The following is an 11,077-nucleotide window of genomic DNA, read 5'->3' on the forward strand; positions in this document are numbered from 1 at the left end:
ATAAATAAAATCTTAAAAAAAAATAATTTGTAGGATCCCAAGATCACTGTCTTTCAGGTAATAATTCTTAATAGTAAATGACACAAAATTTAGCCAATTTCTAAGGTTCTTCCCAGTTTTTAACTCACTGCATAAGATGGAAGACATAATTCAAAAAATCTAGAAGATAACAAAAATGGGTACAATAATAAACCTGATATATAGGGACTTAAAGAAAACAACAACATTTATACACAGCTCAGTATTTCCCTGAGGGAAGAAGAGGCATGTCTGCTCCCCATCACAGTGCCAGAGACTTTACCAACAGGCTACCGAACAGCATATGCAGAGAAGACAAGAAACATCTGCTAGGAAACAAATGGAAGATCGCACACATTAATGGTAAATTAACTTTTTTTTTTCTCTTTTCCATGTAACTCGATATCCCTCCTGAGTTTTTCTGACTTTCTTCGCTCCTCATCTCCTTACTCATTGTCGCCACCTTCACATTTCCACTTCTCCGCTCCATTACTTCTTTTTTAAACCCATCTCATCACTACTGTGACCTCCATCTAGTTGTTCACATGGCAGTCCAGGTATTGCTACCTCATGTCATCAGGGGCCTGTCTAGGGTCCCTCATTTAGGAGAGGGGAACAGAAGAGATGAGAAAATGAACTGATAACTGGAGGATGATGCAGTCAGAAATCTGACCCTCCACTTAATGCCACGTTCCTAAGGTCCACTCAAGAAAGTCGTGTTCTGATGGGATTTATTTATCCTTCAATGCTAAAACCGAGAAGGCCACTTTACTGGTAGATGACTATTTTGCAAAGAAGTTTGAGAAAACAGTGCTTTATGAGAATACCGTCTGCCATTTACTGAGCTCTCCTACGGTATGCTGTCCAAGTAGAGTATGATCACTCGTAATGCTCCCACAGTTTTTCGTTTTACCAAGTCCAACATACTTACATGCATACTGGGAGGTGGATATTCTAAAACAAATCAAACCAACAAAAAACTTGATTCTGGCCATAAGTGCCAACAGCAAAAGTACAAAACAAGAACCTCAGCAAGTGGTTACCTTTGAGACAAGGACGTGAACATGGGAGACAGAAATAAAGCTCTCATTTTTCATTTTGTACACAGCTTACATTGTTTTATTTTTCTAACCTTATACACATATTGCTTTAAAATAGGTCAACCCAGATGGGGGAGATTATGGTCCGAATTTTAAATTTCTTCTTTATATTATTCTGTCATTAAAAAACAGTGATAAATGTTACATGCAAAATTTTAAGAGGTTGTAAAAAAATGTACCCAGGTATGACAGCCAGAGTTATCTTTGTTAACATTGTAACATCTGTGCACATCTTCGATAACACTGCAGTTTGGAGGAGTTTTCAAAATTTTAAGTATGAATGTTGCTTAGTCAGCAATCAACAGATATTCATTATGTTACAAAGTATAAGCCACCCATCTACATTTAAAGTGCTTACAATCTTGTTTCCCTGCACTGTGAAAGCATTTTCTCTTAAATCTACACCATGGGCCCTCACACATTGCTAGGAGAAACATCAAATGGTATAGCTGCTTTGGAAAAACTCTGCCAGTTCCTCCAAAAGTTAAACACAGAATTACGGTATGACCCAGGAATTCCACTTCTAGATATATACTCAAGAGAATTAATAGTATATGTCCACACAAAGGCTTGCATGCAAATATTCATAGCATTATTCATAATAACCAACAAGTGGAGACACGCTAAATGTTCATGAACAAATGAAGAGACAGACAAAATGTGGTATATTCACATAGCGGAATACTATTCAGCAATAAAAAGGAATGAACTGCTGACATGCTACTTCACAGACGAACTTCAAAAACCCAGTGTTAAGTGAAGGAAGGCAGATACAAGAAACCAGGTATTGGGGCACCTGGGTGGCTCAGTCAGTTAAACATCTGCCTTCGGCTCAGGTCATGATCTCAGGGTCCTGGGGTCGAGCCCCGTATCGGGCTCCCTGCTCAGTGGGGAGCCTGCTTCTCCCTCTCACTCACACACACTCTCTCTCTCTCAAATAAATAAATAATTAAATAGACAGATAGATAAATCTTAAAAAAAAAAAAAAGGACATATTATATGATTCCATTTATATGAAATGCCCAGAAAAGGCAAATTTCTAGAAACAGAAAGTAGGCAAGTGGTTACCTGGGGCTGGGTGGGAATGAGGATTAAATATAAATGGGTGTGAGGAATCTTACTGGGGGGGGGAGGTGAAAATGTTCTAAAACCAGGTATGCCAATGGCACACCACTCAGTAACGTTTCTGAATTGTACACTGGAAATGGGTAAATTTTATGATATGTTATATATATCTCAATGAACTTGTTAAAAATAATCTGCCTCTTGAGACATCATGTCCCATCCTGAATGGGACAGAATGACCAATGACAGCACACAAATTAGTCTCCCTTATGGAATGCAGTTTAAGTTGGTTCGGCTTCTCTGCTAGGAGTAAATAATCAAATTGAAGTTCAGATAAAAACACCCGCTTTCCTTTAAGGAGAAAGAACAGTCATTAAAGTGACTGTGGAGGAATCTCTCTCGAGGACCTCTGCTTTACACCATTTGAAAATGTGTGAAATGCCTAGAGCTGAGCATTTAAAGAATTAGAAAGATGGTGAGGGAGAGTTCTACTGGAGTGTAGCAAATGAAAAACAATCAGCAGTTTAAAGATGAGGAGCCATGAGATAAAACTCAGTGCCAGGAAGCAGGATGTGACAATCAATGGCTCATAGATAACAGTCCTGGACCACAGATGGGATAACACCAAAGCAGTAAGCAATATTTAAATAAGCTGGTAGGTCACTAAACAGTTACAATAGGAGATCCTCTTGGCATAAACTAAAAACCAAGGTGCCATGTTGGTTTCATGGAAATGCCTGGGTACCGTCCCGAGTGTCCTCAAGGTCTAGCTGATGTAACAGAGGCTCACTGACTACAACACGGAGGGCATGCGACTGTCAGAATCAGGCCTGTTGAATTTTGACTAATTTAATTACCTTTTATGTCAGCCTCCGTCCCCCACCCCCCACTCCACAGCAAGTCCCAGACCTTCAACAGCGAAGGTGAACAGAGCTACTGTTATTGAGAGCTCATGATGTCAGGCACTAGGTGAAGTGAATTTCTTACATTTCTCATTTAAACATGAAAGCAAGCACCTACGAAACAGCTGACTTAAGTATTCCCCTTTACAGATGACGAAAGGGAGACTTAGGGTGTTAAGTAACTGGCCAGGGTCACACTTCAGGAGACAGGAAAGTTAGATTTCAAATCCTTGTCTCCTAGAGTCTTTTTTTTTTTGGCATCAGTTTAAAAAAATTTTTTTTTTTAATTGTGATACATATGTGGGTTGCACTAGGATTTTTTAAAAAAATCATTGCTCTAGGGGCGCCTGGGTGGCTCAGTTGGTTAAGCGACTGCCTTTGGCTCAGGTCATGATCCTGGAGTCCCGGGATCGAGTCCCGCATCGGGCTCCCTGCTCGGCAGGGAGTCTGCTTCTCCCTCTGACCCTCCCCCCTCTCATGTGCTTGCTCTCTCTCATTCTCTCTCTCTCAAATAAATAAAATCTTTAAAAAAAAAAAAAATCATTGTTCTATTTTTTTTATTGTAAAGTAGGTCCGAGCCTGCATTCACAACATCTTTATGACCTACCTTAAATCAGCGATTTCCTAGGATAGTACCCTCTAGCTAGAGGACTGATTTGATTCATTAAATTCCTTTCCAAAAACATTTTAGATAAGCACACTATTTAATTTTTCTCCATCTTTTCAAACTCTTCCAATTGTTTCACTTTAATAAAATTTTAATAGTTTCTAATGTTACAAATTTTTCTTCCTATTCCAAAGTTTCTATTAAAAAGTACACCGGATAACCTGTCAGAACTGGTGACCTGGAAATTAGAATTTTAGAAAAATGTGGACATACCCACACATACACACTCGGAAAGATAGACAATATGTGGGTAATATACAATATGGAGATTTTCTTCCTAAATGAGCACTTTGGAAGTTTGGAATTAAGCAAGCACTAAGAAATCAAGCTATCCTCAAACATTATTTGTCTTTGCTCCTCTTGTTTCCAACGCAAGACCAATTCTTAACTTCAACCCTTATTGTGTTTGCATGATAAATGCTTTCACGGTCACTTAGTTTTATTTGAATTCACTAATGTCAAACATGTCCCTAAAAATCATTATTTCTTCTTGCTAATACAAGAGAGTTTCCTTTTAAGGTAAATGTTTATGTTGTCTACATCCATCCTCTCTTTCTCCATATATATCGAGTTGAATAAATGTCTAGAATTCTTACGTCTCAAATTATTAAAGTATGTTAAAAATTAAAATTTCATTATAAATATGTTACATGTGATAAAATTCATTATTTGAAATATGAATCAAGATAACTTTTGTCCAAAATATATCAGTCATTTTAGATACTTTTTGCAATTCACTGAAAATAACTTAGCTATTAATAAATCAGATCCACAAGAGAGTTTATGAAATAAAAGTGTATCTCAGAAAATGTGTGTCAAAAAAGTTAGGGTTTGGGGCGCCTGGGTGGCTCAGTTGATTAAGCAACTGCCTTCGGCTCAAGTCATGATCCTGGAGTCCCCTGCTTCTCCCTCTGACCCTCCTCCCTCTCATGCTCTCTGTCTCTCATTCTCTCTCTCAAATAAATAAAACCTAAAAAAAAAAAAAAAAGGGTTTGTTAGAAATGTCTATATATGGGGAACATAACATTCAGAATGAAAAAAGTACTGAAAGGGGAAAACTAGGATCTCAAAAGGAAATATACAGCTAAATTAACAGTTCTTGGTAAGGAAGGGAGTATTTTTAAATCAAATATGCATTTTGGTGATGAGTAAATGGGCAGCCTCACCTCACTGCTAACATAAAGATAAATAACTAAGTCAAAATTCTCGGGCAAGTCAATGTATCTAAAAATTCAAAATGCTACTGATAGAAAATTTGATTAAGAAATTCTAAAAGAGTAACATTTCCCCGGAGATAGTCAAGCGGAATGTCAGCTCTAAGTATATTATATACCTTAATTAGGGGGCTGGGGTCTCAGCCTCCCTTGCTCACCAACAGATGGTTATCGGAAGAGATTATTCATTGGGCCCTCTGAGAAATTCAGTAAGAAAAAATGTGATCAGAGTCTGCAATCAATTTAAGGTTAACTAATATACTCTGGACTAGTGTGTGAGTTCATATCTGTTAACAACTTAAAACAGTACTTTGTACATAATAAATGTTCAATAAACATTACTGTTAATTAACAGCAATAGTAGTGGCAGCTAAATTCTCTGGGATAGATCACAAACATGCAAGGTGAGCCCAGATAAGGAAGAGCTAAGTATGGCCAGTGACAAGGAAAGGCTTTAAAGGAAGGGAATTTTGAGTTGATCTGTAGAAGTATACTGAGACAAAGAAGAGTGGGAATTGCTTGAGCAAAGGAATAGAGGTGAGAAGGAGAGAATGAAGGGAACCTTACTCAGAAGAAGTACATTTGGCATACCTGTTCCTTATTCTTCTGCGTCCTAACCTCCTAAGTAGAGGGCCGCTAGCGCAAGTGTTTAGCTATAAAAGATGTGCATGCTAATATTAGGATTGAGGTTGAAATGGTCTACGTGTGCTCAGATCATGAAAGGTCTGAACTTCTTGGCAGAGGAGAGGAGGTCAGGAGGGCCATCATAGATTGTGGAGTACAGTAGGGATAAAGTATTCAAGTTCAGGCTCTAGAGCAAGCAGTCCTGGCCTTGAATTTGAGCTGTCCTCTATTCACTGGGTCTCTGCCTAGTTGCTTAACTTCTCAGACCTTCCATGTTCTTATTTGTAAAATGGAGATGACAGTATCTGCCTAATCCTGTACGAAAATGAACGTTAAGTGTTGAGCACACTGCCTTTCAGTAAAGCGAGGATTCTCAGTAAAGGCCAGCTATTATTCATTACGAGTCTGGGTTCTAGGTGATAAGGGCTGTGTAGGAAGAGCAAGTCATTCTAACACTCGAGAAGAAAACGTCCATTGGGACACTCGGACTCCCAACGACTCTGAGCTTAGTGATAATTAATCTAAGTTACAAAGTTCAAAACAAAGAAGTTAGACTGGGTTTCTAAGCATCAAAATTGTGCTCTTCAAATGATTTCAAACATGCAATTATCACAATACATATAACACTGATAATGTATCTACCTCCCTCTTAAAATCACTCTTATTCTGTTACCAAAGCAAGAGTTCAAAAGCTCAGGAAGTAGAGAGTGTCTAAAGTCTTCGATTGACTCAGAAGTGACTTTAGCAGGCCTGCAAATTACCACTTTGTAACAAACAAAACAAACAAAATCTCCATAAACCAAGAAAAATTTACTGAAGACTGCCAAATGGGCAAACATCCTAACTGTGGAGAAGATTCAGTTATAAGCCAAACTTTTTTTTTTTTTTTTTAAAGATTTTATTTATTTATTTGACAGAGAGAGACACAGCGAGAGAGGGAACACAAGCAGGGGGAGTGGGAGAGGGAGAAGCAGGCTCCCCGCAGAGCAGGGAGCCCGATGCGGCACTCGATCCCAGGACCCTGGGATCATGACCTGAGCTGAAGGCAGTCACTTAACCAACTGAGCCACCCAGGCGCCCTAAGCCAAACTTTTTATAGTGGTACCTTGTTTATGGGTTTAATATGGCCATGGACACCAATGTCCTCTGACCTGCAGTAACAGATATATACAGATACAGATCTATCTATCCATATATGTATGCCTCTCCTCAACACAGCTCTTGGGTTCCATAAGGGCAGATAACCACATCACCTTCATTCTGTATTCCCCACCATTATGGAGCCCATAGTAGGTATTCCAATATTAGTTGAACTAAAATGAATTTGTCAAACTAGGTGCTCCAAACGAAGGTCTGGCTCTTTGGGGTCTTCCGCTTCAATATGGTTATGATTATCTCCTATAAAATTATTTTGCCAGCATCTGAAGAGTTTTAAGTTAAGAGAATTCATCTAAACAGGTAACAGACTTTCTCCATCTACTAAAACGTGATCTCTTTAACTGAGCAGACTATTGGGAATGTGAAGATGTAAAAACTTAGGAGCTGTTGGGTGTACTTGACTCATTCTGCTTTGTGTAACTGGAATTTAACACTGCCTGGGGCTGACTTCTGGACTAGGGGTTCACAGTCCTGGGCTCCAGCGTTGTTTGTGCCCCTTAACACTCCTGTTACCTCAAACATCTATCAAGGGCTGCTTAAGAATGCCACAATACCTCTTTTTAAGAGAAGATTATAAAAGAATGATTAAGTGCAAAGGAGAGATATGTCCTTTGCTAGTTTACCTTTTTCTTGGGCTTGAATGATTAGGATAGAGTTAGGATTTTATTTTGGGCTAAGAAAACAAAAACATTTTGTGAGGGTTATACCTATGGGATTTTTTTCCTCAATCATGTGTTATCTATCATTGAAGAGGAAAGAGTATCAGCTTAAGTTGACAAAGCTTGAGGGGCAGAAGAAAGGGAAGCCAAGGAAAGCAGACACTGGAAGAGAATATGACCAAAGCCTCTGAAATAATAAATCAAAGCAGCTAATAAAAGCTAGTCTTCTTCCCGATGGACTCTGAAAAACAAACTGAGGGTTCTAGAGGGGAGAGGGGTGGGAGGATGGGTTAGCCTGGTAATGGGTATTGAGGAGGGCACATTCTGCATGGAGCACTGGGCGTTATGCACAAACAATGAATCATGGAACACTACATCTAAAACTAATGATGTAATGTATGGGGATTAACATAAGAATAAAAAAAAAAAAGCTAGTCTTCTTCCAAAACTTCAGCCCAAACTCTGATACACAGATGTAAGATGCTTTTATAAACACCAGTCTTTAAGTGGAACCAGGCTGTGTCATAAAAAATGAGTACATGTTGAAATGAAGCAGATAGAATTTTAACTATTATTTAGGTACCCCAACAGGTTGGTACCAAAAAAAAAAAAAATTGGGCTTATTTATTCATCTTAACAATTTATATATTTATCTTAGTACCACTTAAAGTTACAGTATATAGAAAAGAAGCGAATACCAAAAGATTCTTTTCCTGTTTCAAACAAGAATGTTTGGGAATAACAATCATGGAAATACTACTTTTGGATTAAAAAAAAGTAGTACAGGGGAAGATAAATAAGTTTTATTACAGGAAGCTAATCCTTGTGATCCAAATATTTCAGTTTTCAGTTTCCGAAACCAGAAGAGTTTATAGGCCCAACAATGTGCAAATCTTATTATGAACATGAATCTGTTAAGAGGATAGTCACAACCCAATATTTGAAGTGTTTGATATTATTATATATTCATTGTGCTCCCCCACCCCACTCCTAAACCCTCTCTCTCTCTCAAAAAAAAAAAAAAAAAAGTTTAACAACTTTGTATCAAGTTCCCAAGCAAAGTCAGTCTTTAAGGGGAAAGATAAATCATATTTCATGTTTTCCACCACTTTTCCCCTCTCTTGAGGGGAAACAGTGAAGGGATGGGAGAAAGACACCCTGAAGCTCTGAATCAAATGACAAAACACCCATCACCGTGAAGGTAACGACCAGATGACATCTAGGTGGCAACTTCATCTTCACACACGTCACGAAGAAGTAGGGCAACAGAAATAAACCTTAGCGCTGTTTCCTGACCTGCTTCAGAGATGTGACCGCCTGATAAAGCTCCAATCCTTCACATCCCCACCGGACTGCAAGCTGCAGTACATTCCTAAAGGGCTGCCGTGCCTTTTCCTCTAACACAGCATCGGAGAGAAGGAGAAAAAAAACAAAACAAAACAAAAAAGCGACCAGGCGCCCCCGAAAGAATTCCAGCCACAGGGCCGTCTGTCCACGCTCAAGACCCACTCCAAACCGGTCCCTGGCGGAGACGTTTGGGCTGCGCGCTCTCGGCCGCCGGGGCTGGGTCCCTGCGGAGAATACTTACTGGGCTGCGCCAACTTTGCTCTCTCTCTTCGCGAGCACTTTGGCAGGCTTTGTGTCTTCCACATCTTGCTGGAGTTCGGTCATCGGGGCCGCGTGCGGAGGGCACCTTCAGGCGTCCTCCACCCAGCGGCTGCCAGCGCCCGGCGCGCAGGCCCTGCGAACCGCGCCTTCCCCGCGCCTTCCCCGCGCGCTCAGGCGCTCCGCGCATCCAGGCCGGCCCGGCGCGGCGCGGCACGGCGGGGCCGCCAACCTGGACACGTCCGGCCGGCGGCGATTGGTCGGCGCCGGCGTGCGAGCCGGGGGAGGGAAGGGGCGGGCCGAAGCCAAGTGACGGGCTCCCGCCCCAACCCGGGAGGCCCCGGCCGCGTGCGAGGAAACCTGTTGAACTAGTCTGGCTCGGGGAAGGAAGCTAATTGGCCATGCAGGTGAAACAGTGGCCTAACTAGGCTCCGTAGATTTAGCCTCCTGGTAAGTGGGGCTGTTTGCCCTCCCCGACTGTAACCGGGGGGGGGATGGGGGGTGGAGGGGGGGTGTTTGAGAAACGGGCGGCCTAGCTGCAGCGCCAGGAAATGGTTACGACTGAGCGAGGCGCTCTCTCACACTGATGCACTGTGTGGGCTGGCCTGGGGCCCGGCCTAAATGACTCAAACAGGATGTTGCCTCATTGGGGACTGCTCCGTCGGGGCTTCAACAATAGGTCGCGAGACGTGGTTGTCCCTAGTGGTTGTCTGGTTAACCCTTCCCCAGGCGGGGGCGGGGCGGGGGCGGGGAGGCGTTCATCACAACCTCCTTAGCCGCTCAGGACGGACTGCGCCCCCGCCCAGGGACATGAATGCCTCTTCTTCCATCTGTTTGGTGAGGTTTGGACGTGGTGAGGCCGTCTGAAGTTTTGCATTTCAAACATCATTTATCTCACAGATTTTTGAGAGCTACCACGTTCCAGGTATCATTCTAAGCATGCCCTTATTATACCAAGTAAAGTGTGTGTTGGTGGTTTTCTACTTCTCTACAGAGTTAGTTGAGAATAAGAGTAGTGTAAAACCTACTTGTTGGAAGCCCGCATTTACTTTAAAACAATGACAAGTGGCAACAGTAGCTCATGACGTGGCTGGGGGAAAAAAATCACTAACTCTGCTCTGGCTGGGACTGCAAGTCCTTCGTTTTTCTTTTAAAATTGATTTTAGATTTCAGAATAAGTACAAAGACTACAGAATCATAGTGTTTACGTGTGTGTATGTATATGTGTGTATGTATGGTGTGTGTAAAAGAAAACACCAACCCTTTCAGATAATTGCATACATTTTGGGGATCAATTCCCGTCCAAAGCTTTCTTTTTCCCTCTGCATTTAGTAGCTATGTGATTAGGCTGAGAGAACAAAAGCATCTTTTTGTAGCCTGCCTGCTCCAAAATTGATTCTCTTGACACTTGAAAAATAAAAGTAAAAGAAAAATGTTTATGTAAATTCCATGAGAGTTGGCCTGGTAGGTTGTGCGTGCTCTCTCTCTCTCTCTCTCTCCCTCCCTACCCCCTATTTTTTTAAAAAGATTTATTTATTGACACAAATGCACCCCAATGTATGTAGCAGCAATGGCCACAATAGCCAAATATGGGAAGAGCCCAAATGTCCATCTACAGATGAATGGATAAAGAAGAGGGGGTGTATACATATAAACAAGGGAATATTACTCAGCCATCAAAAAGAATGAAATCTTGCCATTTGCAATGACATGGATGGAACAAGAGGGTATTATGCTAAGCGAAATAAGTCAGTCAGAGAAGGACAAATATCATAGGATTTCACTCATATGTGGAATTTAAGAAACAAAACATGAACATAGGGGAAGGGAAGGAAAAATAAAATAAGACAAAATCAGAGAGGGAGACAAACCGTAAGAGACTCTTAACTGTAGAAAACAAATTGAGGGTTGCTGGAGGGGAGGTGGGTGGGGGGATGGGGTAACTGGGGGATGGGCATCAGGGAGGGCACTTGATGTAATGAGGACTGGGTGTTATATGCAACTGATGAATTACTAAACTACCTCTGAAACTAATAATACACTATAGGTTAATTAATTGATTTTA

The 11,077-nt window shown here is 41.1% G+C and overlaps 1 protein-coding gene and 2 long non-coding RNA genes across 11 annotated transcripts in view; 2 read left to right on the plus strand and 1 right to left on the minus strand.

Moving 5' to 3' along the window:
- The window catches only part of GRAMD2B (GRAM domain containing 2B), a 112,131-nt gene that overhangs the window by 60,191 nt on the left and 40,863 nt on the right, over positions 1–11,077 (minus strand). The window contains exon 1 of one of the 6 annotated variants that reach the window (XM_081827147.1): positions 8,996–9,213. The exons of 4 other annotated variants lie outside the window; for them this stretch is intronic. In XM_081827147.1, the coding sequence (XP_081683273.1) occupies positions 8,996–9,078 (83 nt within the window). In that variant the 5' untranslated portion in view covers positions 9,079–9,213. Of the gene's footprint in view, positions 1–8,995; positions 9,214–11,077 lie in introns of those variants that run through there. One more of the 6 variants, XM_081827150.1, reaches the window with a different exon arrangement.
- LOC115941915 (uncharacterized) overlaps positions 9,234–11,077 on the plus strand; it is an 88,646-nt gene continuing 86,802 nt past the window's right edge. For 2 of the 4 annotated variants that reach the window (XR_014147264.1, XR_014147263.1), the window contains exon 1: positions 9,234–9,462. This is a non-coding gene — a long non-coding RNA (uncharacterized LOC115941915). The remainder of the gene's footprint in view (positions 9,463–11,077) is intronic. The other 2 variants (XR_014147265.1, XR_014147266.1) reach the window with 1 other exon arrangement.
- The window catches only part of LOC145722756 (uncharacterized), a 36,578-nt gene continuing 35,050 nt past the window's right edge, over positions 9,550–11,077 (plus strand). The window contains exon 1 of the long non-coding RNA XR_014147268.1: positions 9,550–9,849. This is a non-coding gene — a long non-coding RNA (uncharacterized LOC145722756). The remainder of the gene's footprint in view (positions 9,850–11,077) is intronic.

The sequence above is a fragment of the Leptonychotes weddellii genome, chromosome 7 (assembly GCF_054177405.1).
Source record: "Leptonychotes weddellii isolate Sample4059 chromosome 7, ASM5417740v2, whole genome shotgun sequence".
In the NCBI taxonomy this organism is placed as follows: Eukaryota; Metazoa; Chordata; class Mammalia; order Carnivora; family Phocidae; genus Leptonychotes; species Leptonychotes weddellii.